The 18,805-nt window shown below is 44.7% G+C and overlaps 1 protein-coding gene across 1 annotated transcript in view; it reads left to right on the forward strand.

Moving 5' to 3' along the window:
- The window catches only part of LOC139366926 (zinc finger protein 407-like), a 177,541-nt gene that overhangs the window by 113,952 nt on the left and 44,784 nt on the right, over positions 1-18,805 (forward strand). The window contains 3 exon segments of the mRNA XM_071104684.1: positions 356-439; positions 2,100-2,220; positions 9,644-9,822. Of these exon segments, the coding sequence (XP_070960785.1) occupies positions 356-439; positions 2,100-2,220; positions 9,644-9,822 (384 nt within the window).

An 18,805-nucleotide genomic window follows, 5' to 3' on the forward strand; every position in this document is an offset into this window, starting at 1 on the left:
GCTTTTCAGATTTTATCACAGTCAATAAACCACACTGGCAATTTCCGTCCCATTTGACATATTTACACGGATACATTTGATTGGAGGAATTAGTTAACTGTGAGAGCCTTGATGGATATACACTAGTGATCTGTGACTTTTCCCTCCGCTTTCATCTGTTAATGAACACCCCCCCCCCTCCCTCTCTCTCTCTCTCTCTCTCTCTCTCTCTCTCTCTCTCTCTCTCTCTCTCTCTCTCTCTCTCTCTCTCTCTCTCTCTCTCCCCCTCTCTCTGTGTTGATGATGTTGTCCCTACTCCTTCTTCCTCTGTTGACTCTGTAATGTTCTCTGACCCCCTCATTCCCGCCCCCTACAGGAGAGAAGTCCTTCCTGTGTGATCTCTGTGGTTTTGCGGGTGGCACGCGACACGCCCTCACCAAACATCGCCGCCAACACACAGGTAAGCCGCACGACCCTAGAGCTGCACACATCCAGCGTCTGACACACAGGTGCACACACACACACACACACACACACACACACACACACACACACACACACACACACACGGTCATCATTGCTGCTACTATTTATTATTATTCATCTAAGCTGCTCAACCATGTCACTATTATTTCTGACACACACACACACAGAGTCTGACATGTTTGCTGTCAGTGATAGACATGTGTAGCAGTATGGATGACTGAATCTGAGATTTTTAATTTAGGTTATCATTTCACCATGTCATTCTATCGCTTAGGAAAATTGCGTTTTTCAGATAGGCCGTCAATAACAAGTGCTTTTTGGATATTGGGAAAGTGAAACAAATCCTGTTAACCGTTCGCCTGGCAGGCGCCCAAGGATCAAGCGTCCCGTTATAAATATTCATTTAGATATTCATATTTTTTATTTATTTTTGCTGTCGCATTTTGACATTTACCCAATGCTCTTACTTTTTGTCCTCTCTTGTCCCCTGTTGTCAAGTGTCAATTCCAATAAATACACCTCACCAATCTATTGTCGGACACACTGTCCGGACTACAGGTGTAATCAGTGAGTGTGTCTCTTTTTTTCAGGTCAGACCTGGGTTCAAATACGATTTGAAGTCCTTGAAATGCTTTAGATGACTGAGTCTCAACTGTTTTTGCCTCGGGACCCAAATTTAACCAGGTTGTGTCAGTCGCGACCCAATATCTGCACGGCAGAAAATAATCATCAAAATACGATCTGTAAAAAAAATGTAAAATGGTATGTTGTTAGTGAATGTAGCAAATAAATGACAAGGGAACAACATTCCCCGTTCTTTCATTGACAATAATAACAATTCTCCCATATTCTTGATGAAGAATGTTAATAAATTCACTAGTTTGAGAGCACAAAATCAACCCCAAAATAACACTGCTAATAGCCCTATGTTGAAAATACTGTGATTGAAGAAAAAACATTTTTGCTCAGACACCCGTAACCCATTGACAATCGCTGCTTTAGGTGGCCTTGATTGAGCTTCCCTGGCACAATTGAATCATTGGAATAGTCACAAAATTGCAAACCAGGCAGGATCAAGCAAATTCTCAAAAGTATTTGAAAGATTTCAACCACTTTCCTACTAGCACTGACTTTACTAATAAGTATTTTGTTAAGGGGCTATGATTGTGATATGTTGTGGTCTTATCTAGCTACAGTGGGGCAAAAAAGTTTTTAGTCAGCCACCAATTGTGCAAGTTCTCCCACTTAAAAAGATGAGAGAGGCCTGTAATTTTCCACCATAATTTGCAAATAAATTCATTAAAAATCCTACAATGTGATTTTCTGGATTTATTTTCTCATTTTGTCTGTCATAGTTGAAGTGTACCTATGATGCAAAATACAGGCCTCTCTCATCTTTTTAAGTGGGAGAACTTGCACAATTGGTGGCTGACTAAATACTTTCTTACCACACTGTATGTTAAGATGAATGGGCTTATGTACGTAAATGATTCATATGTCAAATGTAAATGTCTGTGTTAGAGTGAACTTCTGCTTGAGATGGACAGTGATTCTGTATCTCTCTCTGTCCGTCTGTCTGTCTTTCTATCCACCCGTCCTCATCTTCTCTGTCTGTCTCTCTGTCCGTCCCCCAGGAGAACGGCCTTTCAAGTGTCAGCTGTGCGGCTTCGCCTCCACCACCCAGTCCCACTTGACCCGCCACAAGCGGGTGCACACAGGGGAGAAGCCCTACCGATGCCCCTGGTGCGACTACAGGTACCGGCTCATTGGGCTCGCCCACGCATGGATGGATAGATGGCAGGGGTTGATGGCAGGGGTTGATGGGCAGGAGGACTGGGGGTTTAATCACACAAGCACGCGCACACACACACACACACACACACACAGGTCGGATCTCCCACAGGCTTCATCATCTCATCTCATCACTCTGCAATCATCAGCAGGCTACAGCAGCCAGCCACGGGCAGGTCTCTGTCATTAAAACACCATCACAGACCATCAGTAATTACACAGGAAATTGTCGGTGAAATTGGAAAAACTTTTGGCCACGTTGCACTTCTCCATCTCGCTTCTCTTCCTCTTCTTCATCCTCTTCCTCCCCCTCTCAGGTGTGGTGGAAGTGTGAAAGGAATGCTCCTGGCATTGGTTTTAGAGAAACCAAAATGACATGCACAGGCAGTTTGTTGTGGTTTGCTCTATAAGGATCTGTACGGCTGTTTGTTGTGGTTTGCTCTATAAGGATCTGTACGGCTGTTTGCTGTGGTTTGCTCTATAATGATCTGTACGGCTGTTTGCTGTGGTTTGCTCTATAAGGATCTGTAAGGCTGTTTGCTGTGGTTTGCTCTATAATGATCTGTACGGCTGTTTGCTGTGGTTTGCTCTATAATGATCTGTACGGCTGTTTGCTGTGGTTTGCTCTATAATGATCTGTACGGCTGTTTGCTGTGGTTTGCTCTATAAGGATCTGTACGGCTGTTTGCTGTGGTTTGCTCTATAATGATCTGTATGGCTGCTTGCTGTGGTTTGCTCTATAATGATCTGTACGGCTGTTTGCTGTGGTTTGCTCTATAATGATCTGTACGGCTGTTTGATGTGGTTTGCTCTATAATGATCTGTACGGCTGTTTGCTGTGGTTTGCTCTATAAGGATATGTAAGGCTGTTTGCTGTGGTTTGCTCTATAATGATCTGTACGGCTGTTTGCTGTGGTTTGCTCTATAATGATCTGTACGGCTGTTTGCTGTGGTTTGCTCTATAAGGATCTGTACGGCTGTTTGCTGTGGTTTGCTCTATAATGATCTGTACGGCTGTTTGCTGTGGTTTGCTCTATAAGGATCTGTACGGCTGTTTGCTGTGGTTTGCTCTATAAGGATCTGTAAGGCTGTTTGTTGTGGTTTGCTCTATAAGGATCTGTAAGGCTGTTTGTTGTGGTTTGCTCTATAATGATCTGTACGGCTGTTTGAATTGGAATGAACTCTTCAGATACTTGTCTGCAAAACAGAAGAAAAACTCAAATAAAACTGAGATGTTCCAATCTAGGGTCATATCTTTAAGAACATCAGAGGGAGAAATACCCCCCCCCCCAAAAAAAAAGCTCAATATTCCTAAACATTAATGGGACCACAATACCACTTGCCATTCTTTGTTGTTTACCATAGCTTAGAAACACTTTGGATACAAGTTACTCTGCCATGGTGAAGCTTGTCTTCTTCAGAAAGGCAATGGTTTAGCATGTGAGGTGTTATATCATATTTCACTTATTCATACCTATTTTTGCACTCAATTCACATTCTATTTATCAAGGATGAGTAGTATTTGACGTTTAAAAGCACTGTGGGAAGGCGACAGAGGGAACCAGATCAACTGCTCTTCTAGCTGATACCAAATGATTGTTACAGATTGTGGCAAATGAAACAGCAAATTAGAAGACCAATTAACATTTTTGGTTTGGCCCCTGGGGGTACGGATGGCAGAGGGAGGGGCTGGAGAGGGTAGCAGCTCGCAACCCCTGCTGGGCTCCTAATGTGTGTAGGAGGAATTGAACACGGGCACCAGGCAGTCACGAGGGCCCTAACTCTGTGCTCCGCTCTTCCACCCTGAGTACATTTGTAAACCTCCAATGGCTCAACTGCTCAATGACTTTACACAAATAAGGATGCGCTAGTCAAGGCACTGTCAACATTCGACCGTGAACAGGATATCTCATGATATATAGAATTTGATATACCATTATAACGCTTACTTGTTTTGTTACTTGTCATGATATTATATTTATCATTATATTTGAATACATTTACTACGCTGAACAAAAATATAAACGCAACATGCAACAATTTCATTTTTTCTACTGAGTTACAGTTCATAAAAGGAAATCAGTCATTTGAAATAAATTCATTAGGCCCTAATCTATGGATTTTAGATGACTAGGCAGGGGCGCAGCGATGGGTGGGCATAGGCCCACCCACTGGGGAGCCAGGCCCGCCAACTGGGGAGCCAGGCAGGGGCCAGCTGGGGAGCCAGGCCCAGCCAATCAGAATGAGTTTTTCCCCCAAAAAAAGGCCTTTATTACAGACATAAATACTCTTCAGTTTCATCAGCTGTCCGGGTAGCTTGTTTCAGATGATCCTGGGCTGGCGTGGTTACACGTGGTCTGCGGTTGTGAGGCCGGTTGGATGTACTGCCAATTTCTCTAAAACGAAGTAGAGAAATTAACATTCAATTATCTGGCAAGAGCTCTTGTGGACATTCCTGCAGGCAGCATGCCAACTGCACACTCCCTCAAAACTTGAGACATCTGTGGCACTGTGTTGTGTGAGAAAACTGCAACAGAGGGGCCTTTTATTGTCCCCAGCACTAGGTGCACCTGTGTAATAATCATGCTGGTCAATCAGCTTCTTGATACGACACACCTGTCAGGGGATAGGAGAAATGCTCCCTAACAGGGATGTAAAGAAATTTGTGCACAACCTTTGAGAGAAATAAGCTTTTTGTGTGCATGGATCTTTTATTTCAGCTCATGAAACATGGGACCAACACTTTACACGCTGTGTTTATATTTTCGTTCAATGTATATTGTGTATCTCATATTGGTATAAAATAGTAGATGTGTCGCTGACACCTATGAAATCCTCCAATGCAACTTCTTTACCTTATCCTCAAATGAATGTACAATATACATTTGAATTGTATTATTGACAGTTCAAACAATTATGGTTGGAAGATGCAGGTAACTACTGTCAGATATTACCAATAGTCATATTTCAAAGGGACAACTGGCATATACATTCTCAAAGGCTATTTTACAATGATATACCTGTTTTTGCAGTCCTCATGCCTCACCACATTATGACTATTGTTCTCAATGAAGAGACACTCATTACAGCATCATGACTGCCATAATTTATATCCTCCCTTTAATACATTTCTATCAGCATCTTCTGTATGCATCTTCTCAATCTGCCTGCCTGTGAAAATAGCTACTTTGAGCTAATTCGAGGTAGCGCTAACTTTGAGGACCGCCGCACGGCTGGCGGTGGATGTCGCGGGGCCGGTGACCCTGTGAAGTGTTGGGAGAGGCTGAGAGCAAGGTGTCTCTTTGCCGTCGCAGATACCGGCCTCCATCCTTAAAACACAAAGACGCACATTTAAATCCACCGCTAACAAACAGCCTCAATTACTAGCCTCATTACCAATGCAGTCGTCGAACGAGGAAAATATGGAAATGTATTAGAAATTTTTAAAAAAGACGCGACGATATCTAGGCAGTGGGGTTGATTCCCATGTCGAGTCGCTGTGCTCACCGACGTGGAGAATTTTGAAACGCGGCTGTTGGACTAATTAATATTGGCTTTCGTAGGAGGACTGTGTGGGCCTTTCTCTTAGCCTGACACCTGCTGACTCCTAAACGCACATTATGCTGTTTTAATATGACAGTTATGCCATTACCATATCTGAGAGATAGAAGCGCTCCCCCGGGATCCCACCCTCACACTGTTCTTTAGAACCTTTTCATATCGGACTCTGAATGGATGTATTTATTCCACTGGCCTGGAATAAGAAATCAGTTAATTTGTCTTGAATATAAATTATTTACTTTTTTTTTTTTTACTTAAAAAAAAAAAGATTTATGATTAATCTCATTATTTTCCTGACTGTGACAGAGGACTTCTGTGTCTGAAAGAACGTTTTGAAATAACTTTTAAGTGGTCGAGGAAAATTCTAAATTGAATTGTTGTCGGATAGTTACTTGTTGGATGGTATTTATTGCTACTGTTTGTGTGCTTTACTCATGTTAGGCTGGCTTATACACCATGATTTGTAAAGTTATTGAAAATGTTATTTGCTTTATTTGTGATATTGATATGATTAGGCTTAGGCCTTCTTATGATGAGCAAATACCAGTTGCGGAGTCTTGGTCTGTAAAAATGAGGAGGCCCATCCTGTAAAAATGAGGAGGCCCATCCTGTAAAAATGAGGAGGCCCATCCTGTATGGGCTTTAGCATTAGGGGAGGGAAGTTACATCCCTGTGTGCAATCCTTATCCACTTACCCAGGGTCTTAATGGAGCTGTTACCGTCCTGAGTACAGACAGACATGTCTACAGCTAAAGACATGGTGAAAAAGAACTGTCCCATTCCTGGAACTCTAAGGAGAACACCTCACATTTTACCCTACAAAACGCAAATCGCTTCATGGAGGGACATTTTCACCATTCACCAGCAGGTGTTTTGATGTGTTTATGTGTGAAACGCAAAAAGGGGTGGGTCCTCTGCATAGTTTTGAGGACATATTAAGTCCTGTAAAGGAAATGGAGCCAGGGCAGGACTACTAAGACCCTTGATGGAGAGAGGTGTCTCGGGGGGGGGGGGGGGAAAACAAATTTCTATCGTTGCTTGGCGTGAGCTATGGTACCGTGAAGCTTTATTGTCCCAGCCGAGGTGATAAGGGAGAGTAATTGCATATTATACTGTCCGAGAATGTCAGCCCGAGACCAAGCACGAGTGCCTCATCCATCACGCATGATGCTGTGTGTGCGCGTGCGTATGAAAGTGCCGCAGCTCCTGCACGTGCTTACATGATGTGGTGGGCGTTGGATCTATTGGTGGGGGTTATGTATGTCGGTGTGTGTGAGTGCTGTATGTGAGCATGTATTTGAACATGTGTGTGTGTGTGCGTCCTCAGCCCCAGTCCAGGCCTGGGTACATAGTGTCCTAGGGCAGGTTTAGATAGGGCCTGAGACCAGTTTAAGCAGCATAATCAGGGGGACTCTGACTCCCTGAGCTGATGACATGACAGCCAGCACCCAGCATTACCTTACTGCATGACTACTGCCTGCAGCCCCACAGCCCTGCATGTCTACACCACGTCAATACTACACACCTACAACGCTACACTGGTCCTGTATGGCTCAGCTGGTGCTATTAACACCAAGTTGTAAGTTCAATTCCCACATAGATTGTACACATAGTTAAAAATGTAGGTATTTACTGCACTGTAAGTCACTTAGAATACATTTCTAAGTGGTGTAAAATACCAGTACACTACTACACCACTTTAACTTGCTACACTACTATACCACTTTACCTCGCTACAGTACTATACCACTTTACCTCGCTACACTACTATACCACTTTACCTCGCTACACTACTACACCGCTTTACCTCGCTACACTACTACACAGCTTTACCTCGCTACACTACTATACTACTTTACCTCGCTACACTACTACACCGCTTTACCTCGCTACACTACTATACCACTTTACCTCGCTACACTACTACACAGCTTTACCTCGCTACACTACTACACCGCTTTACCTCGCTACACTACTATACCACTTTACCTCTACACTACTACACCACTTTACCTCGCTACACTACTACACCGCTTTACCTCGCTACACTACTACACAGCTTTACCTGGCTACACTACTATACCACTTTACCTCGCTACACTACTACACAGCTTTACCTCGCTACTACTACACCTCTTTACCTCGCTACACTACTACACCGCTTTACCTCGCTACACTACTACACAGCTTTACCTCGCTACACTACTATACCACTTTACCTCGCTACACTACTACACCGCTTTACCTCGCTACACTACTATACCACTTTACCTCGCTACACTACTACACAGCTTTACCTCGCTACACTACTACACCGCTTTACCTCGCTACACTACTATACCACTTTACCTCGCTACGCTACTACACCACTTTACCTCGCTACACTACTACACCGCTTTACCTCGCTACACTACTACACCACTTTACCTCGCTACACTACTACACCGCTTTACCTCGCTACACTACTACACAGCTTTACCTGGCTACACTACTATACCACTTTACCTCGCTACACTACTACACCGCTTTACCTCGCTACACTACTATACCACTTTACCTCGCTACACTACTACACAGCTTTACCTCACTACACTACTACACCGCTTTACCTCGCTACACTACTACACCGCTTTACCTCGCTACACTACTACATCGCTTTACCTCGCTACACTACTACACAGCTTTACCTCTCTACACTACTACACCGCTTTACCTCGCTACACTACTACACAGCTTTACCTCGCTACACTACTACACAGCTTTACCTCGCTACACTACTATACCACTTTACCTCGCTACACTACTACACCACTTTACCTCGCTACACTACTATACCACTTTACCTCGCTACACTACTACACCACTTTACCTCGCTACACTACTATACCTCTTTACCTCGCTACACTACTATACCACTTTACCTTGCTACACTACTATACCACTTTACCTCGCTACCCTACTACTCCGCTTTATCTCGCTACACTACTTCACCACTTCACTTCACGACACTACTATACCACTTTACCTCGCTACACTACTATACCACTTTACCTTTCTGCACTACTACACCACTTTACTTTGCTACACTACTATACCACTTTACCTCGCTAACCACTACACCTACTGTAGCACAGCCACAGGAGACACATGGGCGTCATCCACAGGCATTGGCTTTGAGAGGGGTAGTATTTTCTGTTACTTTTAGTTGAGCGCCATTTTTAAAAACCTCAGCCCCCAGGATCACGTCTAGTAGCAGGCCAGTGGATACGAGATTTGGTTCAGGGTTCCCGAGGTTACAAACACGGTAGACCTCATCAAAATATGTTATAAAAATTTTGTTTTTAAACTTTCTCCCTGTTGCAGGAGTGTCATACCCACATAGTGAAATGTCTGTAACATGCAAGAGGAACCAAGGGCTGTGTGGAAACAAGTGTGCATCTACAGCGTGTAAATGTATCTCACAAATTGTAGAACTGTCTATCATTGTTTACCACTTTGCTTACCCCACCCCCAGTTTTTGATTGTGTGTGTGTTGCATCGTCACAGGAGGCTTTAAGAGTCTCTCCAAAAATGTATACTCCTTAAACATGCTCCCTCAGCCCCACCACTAAATTGTTTGAGTTCAATCCACTTGATTCATTTGGTTAGTGTCATTAGAACAAAACCAAACTGTCAGTACAGTAAACCCTCCAAGGGGAGCGTCTATTGTTTGGGGATTTTCTTCTTCTCCTTCCTGTCTTTTTTTTTTACTCTTCGTTTCATCTTTTTATCTTCTAATTGAAGGAATTATTTCTCCTTTAATCACTATCTGTTCATCTCCCAACAGATCCAACTGTGCGGAGAACATCCGAAAGCACATCCTGCACACGGGGAAGCACGAGGGAGTGAAGATGTACAACTGCCCCAAGTGTGACTACGGTACCAACGGCCCCATGGACTTCAGGAACCATCTGAAGGAGCATCACCCTGACATCGAGAACCCTGACCTGGCCTACCTGCACGCAGGTAGGATTACCCCTATCTACACACACACACGGGTGAACTCGCATAGACACTCAAGCGAGTGAACATACAAACAAACACACACTGATCTTCACTCTGACACTCTCCTCTGGGTAACAGCTCCCCTGACACCTCGCTCGCTCTCTCCCCCTCTCTCTCTCTCTCCTGCTCCTTCCCTCCACCTCCTCCTTCTCTTCTTCCCCCTCCTCCTTCCCTCCACCTTCTCCTCTACCCCTCCCCCCTCATCCTCTTCCTCCTTTTTCTCATCCTCCTCTAACCCCCTCCCCCTCCTCATCCTCTATTGGACCTATCCTTTGTGTTGAGTGTTCTCCCTGTGTCCTTGAAGGCCCCAAATCCAATCTAGAGAGTGAATGTCCTTCTCTGGAAACCGAAAGGACACCTTTTATCCCATTATCCATATGACCTGGTACCCTCTGGATAGTAAAGCATGTGGTAGCTAGCCACTCCAGTCCAAGGCTGCGTCCCAAATGGTGCCCTGTTCCCTATTTCCTGCACTCCTTTTGACCAGGGTCCATAGGGCTCTGGTCAAAAGCAGTGCCCAGGACACAGACCAGGACAGACGTTGGCCAGGAGAGGATACCATTACTGGGGTGGGGAGACATGACCATAGAGCATGGAGAAGGAAACACTGTTGCTTTAGTTCTTTCGTTTCTATGGAGACAGGATGGGTCTGTGTTTTGTCTCTGTGTGCTGAATCTGCTGACTGTTCACCGGCCTTCCTTTGCCTTCCACAGAGTTAGGGTTGGCAAAATACCTGCTTCTTATTCCCTTACACTCTGGCTCACCCACCCCCCCTAGACACCCTTACCCCCCCCCCCCCCCCCACACACACACACACACACACACACTACCCCACACCCACATACCCCCTCCCCTCACACCTACAGAAGGTTGAAATAAGGTATGTTTGTGTTTAAAGTGCTCTTGTGGGGCTCTCTGATAAAGGGAAGCATTGTTTTATCTGAGTCGACAGAACGAGACCAAAAGAAAGGAGAGCGAGGGGGAAAAAAAGATTAAGAAGGTAGATGTTGAATTAACCTGCTTGTGATTGCTCTCTGTCAGGATGGCGCTATGGCTGGCAGGGAGAGGCAAATCGTCTGTGATGGCCCTTCCTGCCGTTTTCCCTTTGAAAGACACAGATCAAACACAGGCTCTCTCTCTCTTTCCTCTCCTCTCTTTCTCCTCCGTAGCCCCAGTCACGGGCCCCTCACAGCCGCAGTTGATTGACACTCGGACGTCTGCGGCGCTCCTCTCGGTGCCGTCTCTGCCTCTCTTTTTTTCTCCACCCTTTCTTTATTCAACGCCGTCGCACTTCGAATTAAAGCCCTTCTCAAGGATGAAAAGAGAGGTCCTCTGCAAACGGAGGAGGGAGAGAGGGAGGAAGAGAGGAGGGAATTAGAGCCAGCCAGAGATGATGGAGGGAAATTATGATTAGAAAAAATATGAAAGAAACCAGGAGAATATGGTTGTGGGGAGGGTGGGCGGGTGGGTGTTGCTGATCGGGCAATTTTTTAAATAAAATGGTAATGACAATTGTTCTTCCTCGTGAGATGGACACAGAGATAGGGCGCAGGGAAGTGGCAGTGCTTCTGAGATGTGCACTGTGATATCACAAGGCTCGCGGTGGTGATAGAGCTGCAGGTGCAGTACCATACCAGAGCATCTGCAGAATTGTTCTTGTTAAATGGGTTAGCCTAGCATCCTCTGGGGCCTCGTTTCACCACGGAAGGTCTAGTACAGAGTCGTTGCTGACTGGGCTGGCTAAATGTTCATCCAAAATGGTGCCCTACTCCCTATACAGTGCACTGCTTTTCACCAGAGCCTCATGGCTCTGGTTTTAGGTAGTGCACTAAATAAAGAATAGGTTGCCATTTTCAGATGCACCCTCGGTTAGAGGGCACTCAGGGTATATAAACAGCGACCCGTCCCATCCCATATACCTAGCAGTGGCGTAACATAATGCCCTTTCATACCCACACAGGTCATAAGTCATCATTAGCATTGTTAGAGCGTCTTCATCCCACTGTTTAATTGTAAAAAATCTCCCCAATTTTGGACTTAGGTTATAATTGCGCGTCTTAAGGGCATAGTAATCAAATGGCTCATAATGATGTGTCTGGATGTGCTACTTAGTGTCCGGCTCCAGCACGTCTTCAAGGCATTGTTCCTAGTTAGTGCAGTTTCTATTTGCCCTAATAATACAAGATCGATGACTACGGTAGAGGGTTGCAAAAGGGCCACTTTTTAAATGATGATCTTAATACCGTATCTGAACCACCAGGCAAATTCATTTGTATGCATATCTGTTATTATGCGGTATTGCAAACCAATATGCTTTTCAATGGCTTTTACTTTAGTTGTGCCTTTCTTGTTTCCTTCTGCCTCCACCATCTCTCTCTCGCTCTCGCTCTCTCTCTCTCTCTCTCTCTCTCTCCCTCTATCTCTATTTATTTTTCTCTCTCTCTATTTATTTTTCTCTCTCTCTGTTTATTGTTCTCCATTGCTCTTTGTTTCTCTCTCTGTCTCTGTCTCTGTCTCTGTCTCTGTCTCTGTCTCTGTCTCTCTCTCTCTCTCTCTCTCTCTCTCTCTCTCTCTCTCTCTCTCTCTCTCTCTCTCTCTCTCTCTCTCTCTCTCTCTCTCTCTCTCTCTCTCTCTCTCTCTCTCTCTCTCTCTCTCTCTCTCTCTCTCTCTCTCTCTCTCTCTCTCTCTCTCTCTCTCTGTCTCTGTCTCTGTCCCTTCAGCATCTAATGAAATGTCCCACCCCTGTTGTGTGACAGCGGCTTCTGTGTTTGTGTAGGTTATGTGTCTATTCCAGGAATAAAACGTGCCCGTCAACTTGAAGCGCAGACAATAAACCCGACATCTGTGTCTAATAACAGCGTGTTATGTGTGATACGTTCTTGCGTGAAACAAGTCTCGTAGCGGTTTCAACAAACAACATCAGTAGGACACAACGAATTTAAGAAGACAACAAAAAAAAAACACGTCATTTTCGTACTTACGGCGTAGATAGTCAACATCTATCCGCCTATGACGGCTCTATCAAATTTGCTTCAAAGTGCATGTAACTGCACAGTCAGGGACATATTCCGAAACATATTTCAATACATGGGTAACTGAAAGGTTGCTGGATCGAATCCCCGAGCTGACTAGGTAAAAATCTGTCGTTCTGCCCCTGAACAAGGCAGTTCCCCGGTAGACCGCCATTGTAAGAATTTGTTCTTAACTGACTCGCCTATTTAAATAAAGGTTAAGTAAAAAATCAAATAAAGAAATAGAATCATTGTTACAGGATCAGATGATTGCTAATGAAGTTGGGGCTTGGTGTCACCCAGAGAGAGAGTTTGTGACATTAACAATGGACTTGTTGCACCGAGACGTTTGGAACACAAATATTTTTAAGGCTCTTGGTCTTTCAATTAATCTTTGTCTCTGTTTGTCTCTTAGTTCATCTGTTTCCCGTCTGCCTTTCTGTCTGTAGTCGTTGGCACAAACACACCTGCATTTACAATATAAAGACAATATTAGGAACATGTCAATGCAATGTGTTGTCTGGACAGATGGAAGCATCCCCAATAAACTCTGAAGACAGTGTGTCTTTTTGTCTTTCTGTCCCTTTCCCGTCACGTTCACATAAACACACAATGAGTACAGCACACCTGCATGCATGGGCTTGAGGCTGATTGCAGTGCCGGGTGTTAATTGGAGAATTCCCCCGTGGTGAACACCTTTTTGGTTCCCTGCTGGCTTTCTTTGGGCCTGTTTTTTTTCTCTTCCTGGAAATACATCACTGTTTTTTTGCACCCCAAGACATGAGCTCTGGAAAGAGAGTCTCCCTTCCGACAGGGTACAGTAGCAACTAGTCAACTATCAGGGGACTCGCTTGTTTGTCTTTGCCTCTCCCTTCTCTGCCTCTCTCTCTCTCTCTCTCTCTCTCTCTCTCTCTCTCTCTCTATTGCTTCCCCCCCCCTCTCAGTGCCTCTCTGGGGGGCTTGTTTGTGTATTTGGATGTTGACTGTCCCCCCATCCCCACGCTCCACACGTTACAGTAGGCCTGGTTGAGATATCACTGCAGAGACACAGAGAGTGCCGCTCAGTGTGAGTGTGCCCAAGGGGACGGCTAGGGAGGGAGCGAAAAGCCAAACGTTCTGGGAAGAGAGACGACGCATGGCGTGGTGTGCGGCCCAGTAAACGGATGCGGGCACTGGGGCCGCTCGGCTCGGCAAAACCGGCGTTTCCTGCATAATGACCTGCTCCGACGAGCATGAAAGCTCCCCCAGACGGACACATTTATCACACATCAGCCGCAACAAAACAGGCCTTTGTTTGTTCCACTTCGCTCCACTCTGAGAGTCACTCTCTTGTGGTATTTAGTGGCCATTCAGGGGACAGACTGACACCCAGTCTATGGGTCTATGTATGTATATAAGAGAAACTGTGGGACTAGTGGCTCTTGGTTGGTTCTTTCTGTGTTTTTCAGTGACTTCTTCTGAAATGACTACCTTTTTTAGTATGTAGTGCACTACTTTTGACCAGAGCCCTATTTGCACTATATGGAATAGAGTCAATGGCTCCTGGTTCCTTTTTCCATGGCTACTTCTGAAATTGCACCCTATTCCTTATATAGTGCACTATTACAAAAGCCTCCCCCCGACCTTGGCTCTGAGTGATGATTGGATGATGAAAAGGTCACAGTGTGTACTCTAGGGGTCAGAGGATGAGGTCAGAGAAGTGTGTGTCTGCCTTTCTCTGGTGTGTGTCTGGGGATGACAGGGCCTTGTCTGAAAACACACACCCACACACACAGACATACACATTCAAACACACACAGACACCCTCCTCTGTGTGGTGTGAGTGACAGCTACAGGGGTGTTTCCCGAGAGGCACTTCTCTCCTGGCGCGGGGCGTTGGATATGGGACCAGCCGGCTCCTATAAGACCTCATCCATTATTCAGTCACCCATCTCCCCTCACTACAGACACTGCTATAGACAGTAGACAGAGCTTAGACAGAGCTACCTTTACCACTAGGCCCCTGTCTGCCTGCCTACCAACGGTGATGGACAGAAAAAGATGAGAGAGAGGGAGGGTGGGTGGGGGTAATGAGAGAGAGAGAGGGGGGCTTAGAGAGAGCGAGAAGGAGGGGGTTTGCGATTGTGTCTATCTCGCACTGGTCCCCCTTTTTGACTCGGTCAACACAAGCCTTATAACACCACCGTGTTGCCCTCTGTCTGGGGGACTGATTGGAGTGAAACACACTTCCTCTATCCCTCCCCTGACCATTAACCCCGGTCAGTACTGGAGCCCTTGACTTTCAGCTCGAGACTACATGGGATGTCAGGTAGCCTAGCGGTTAGATCGTTGGGCCAGTAACCGGAAGGTCACTGGTTCGAATTCCCGAGGCAACAAGGGGAAAATCTGCCCTTGAGCAAGGCACATAACTGTAATTTGCCCCAGGGTTGCGTACTACTATGACTGACCCTGTAAAACAGCACATTTCACTCTCTGTTATAGGGCTTGTGTTTCACACGCTCAGAAGACAACCATTCTAGAACGTTGCAGATAGAAATGTGATGAATAGAGCTTACACAAGCCTCCTATTCTACCGGTTAGTGCTATCCGGCATCCTTGGGACATTCCTACCTTAACCCTAACTTTAACTTTAACCCTAACCTTAACCCTTACTTTAACCATAACCTTAACCCTAATCTTAAGTCTAACCTTAACCCTTACTTTAACCCTAACCTTAACCCTTACTTTAACCCTAACCTTAAGTCTAACCTTAACCCATACTTTAACCCTAACCTTAACTCTAACTTTAACCCTAACCTTAACTCTAACTTTAACCCTAACCTTAACCCTTACTTTAACCCTAACCTTAACCCTAACCTTAACCCTAACCTTAACCCTTACTTTAACCCTAACCTTAACTTTAACCCTAACTTTAACCCTAACCTTAATCTTAACCCTAACCTTAACCCGTACTTTAACCGTTTAAAATGTCAACTTCAATAGAGTACCACAGTATGAGTCATAATACTCATAAAACCTAAGGGTCAAACAAGGAAATGGTTCCAATTGTCTTTCGACCATTTATTTTTCCTATAGGGGATTTTGGAAACATTTAAAATAAGGGCTGTGTTTACCCTGGTGTGACATTTTGATAGCAGTGTAAATCTCTCTAGGAAAAGGTGTCTTTTATCAATATATTTTCTGTATTTACTCCCCAAAAATGAAAAGCTAATTAGCTTCTAATGTGGCTATCATAAAGAACTACAAATGCCATCAGGACGAGGCTGCCGAAGCGAAGGTAAGAATCTCTGGATCAACTATCTAATGTTAGCTAAGTTTAGTGAATAATAAATTGGAGGGGGAAAAAATTGTGCAAGTTTTAAATTGACACCACCTGATAGGAAAGGTGTCAGCTAGAGTTGACGTGCAGGAGCTTGCTGGGATTCGTAGTCTTGCATGATGGCTACTTTGGTGCTAATGAACATGTTTGAATCTGAGAGTAAATAGAGCTGAATATATTGATAAAAGTCACCTTGTCCTAGAGAGATTTACACGGTTATCAAAACATCACGCCAGGGTAAGTCTACACTAAGTACAGTCCTTATTTTAAGTGTTTAATTTATGGTGGAATAATGATTGGAATGTCTTGGTTTTATGGGTATTTTGACACCCTCACTGTAGGAATTAGGACGTCCCAAGGACACTGTTTAGACTTTTCCCCCTATTCTATATCTGTTCTACACGGCACATTTCTATCTGTCTGTTTTGTCAGAATGTTGAAGATAGAAATGTCATGAATAGAGCTGACATGACTCTCTATTTTACCTGACAGACAATCATATCTGTTCCACACAGCACGTTTCGTTGAACAATTCTCGCAACGTTACATCCTCCTGAACGAGGCCCCAGGAGCGGTGATGGCAATAACAACATGCCTGCTTATTGGCTTCCTATTGTACCCAGGAACATCTGGGCCTTAGTGTGGCATTCCAAATTTACCAACAGGCTAAACTTCCCAACCAACAGACCAATTACACGTTTTTTTAAACCCGAGTCCCCATGTTTCCTGTTACGATGCCCCTGTTAGGAGCTTTCACTGCATTATTTCTGTTCTCCCAACATAATTGAATCCCCTGGCTGCTCATCACTGGGCTAATTTGACCCAATGTGCAGCGCTTGGTAATCAGAGTGCTGCCTATTAGGCTACCAGACCCCAATTAAGTGTCCTCTTATTTCCACATAACGAGCGCCTCTGTTATTGTATTTTCCTTTATAGTGCTCAGGCTTTGTTTGGGTAATTTTGTCATAGAAGTGGTATTGAAGTAGATATTAATGTCTTATTAAAGTGGAGTTTCCGTTAAGATTAGGGGTGTTTAGTCAGGGAGGGAGGGTGAGAGGGAGAGAGAGAGAGAGACCTGATTCGTGACACCCAGAAAGCTAACTCAATATGAAGCACAGTGAGTACGATAGTTGATGGGGAATTGTAATATAGTGAAAGTTTAACATTCTCTCTGTCTTTCACACATGCCCACACACACGTAGCACACATGCACTCTCTGTCTTTCTCTCTCTCTCTCTCCCCACTGACTCTATCTATGGCACTTTCTTGTTTTCTCTTTCTGTCTCAGTCCTGTTTAAGTGACTAGAGCTGTGTGTGAAAGGAGCCCATGGAGAGCAATAGCAGAGTATGTGTATGTGTGCGTGCATGCATGCGTGCTTGTTTCTGTGTGTGTGTGTGTGCGTGTGCGCATGCATGAGCGTGTGTCTCTCTGTGTTTCTCTGTGTGTGTGTTTGGTGTTTGTGTCGGCTCCCCGTTGCCTAATTAAAGGGTGAGGAAAGCCACTCACAGAGAGATTAAACCTAAAAGGCCAAATTAGCACTAAAAAGGGGTGTGGCAAATCCACACAGGCACAGGCCATGAAATCTCTCTTGACACCTGTGAAAAGAAGAGGGGGGGTGGGGGTGAATAAAAAAGGTTTCTGTTTCTGGAGTCTGTGCATGTTTAATGAGACATTTCAGCGGGGTTCGCTAGTTGGGCTATATGCCGCAGACTGTGTGTGTATCAGGGCAGACTCCAGAGTTTTAGGGCTGAACTCCATAACTGAACAGACTCCAGAGTGTGTGTGTTTCATAATAATCCCCCCCCCCCGACTAAAACAACAATTACCAAAACAAAGATACAAGTTCAAAAATGAACCTGACTAGTTTTGGAGAGAGGACAGACATGGATTTTTGTCTGTCAATCAAATGGCAGGTAAGGCCATAGCAAAATAAATGGTCAAAGACAAGTGAGCATGGGAGTGTGTGTGTGTGGTGTGTGTGTGTGGGTGTGGGTGTGTGTGGGTGGGTGGGTTGGTGGGTGGGTGTGTGTATGTTGAAAATTCAGACATACTCATGCACAGACAGACAGACAGACAGACAGACAGACCAGACAACAGACCAGACAAGGCCAGACCCAACCTCGCTCGCTGCAGGCCGAAGCAATACCACTCACACAGAGGTACAGTTGAAGTCGGGAGTTTACATACACTTAGGTTGGAGTAATTCAACCACTCCACAAATTTCTTGTTAACAAACTATAGTTTTGGCAAGTCGGTTAGGACATCTACTTTGTACATGACACAAGTCATTGTTCCAACAATTGTTTACAGATACATTATTTCACTTATAATTCACTGTATCACAATTCCAGTGGGTCGGAAGAGAATGGGAAAATCAAAAGAAATCAGCCAAGACCTCAGAAAAACAATTGTAGGCCTCCACAAGTCTGGTTCATCCTTGGGAGCAATTTCCAAACACCTGAAGGTACCACGTTCATCTGTACAAACAATAGTATGCAAGTATAAACACCATGGGACCAGGCAGCCGTCATACCACTCAGGAAGGAGAGGTGTTCTGTCTCCTATAGATGAACGTACTTTGGTGTAAAAAGTGCAAATCAATCCCAGAACAAC

This window comes from Oncorhynchus clarkii, chromosome 2, assembly GCF_045791955.1.
Source record: "Oncorhynchus clarkii lewisi isolate Uvic-CL-2024 chromosome 2, UVic_Ocla_1.0, whole genome shotgun sequence".
Taxonomy (NCBI): domain Eukaryota; kingdom Metazoa; phylum Chordata; class Actinopteri; order Salmoniformes; family Salmonidae; genus Oncorhynchus; species Oncorhynchus clarkii.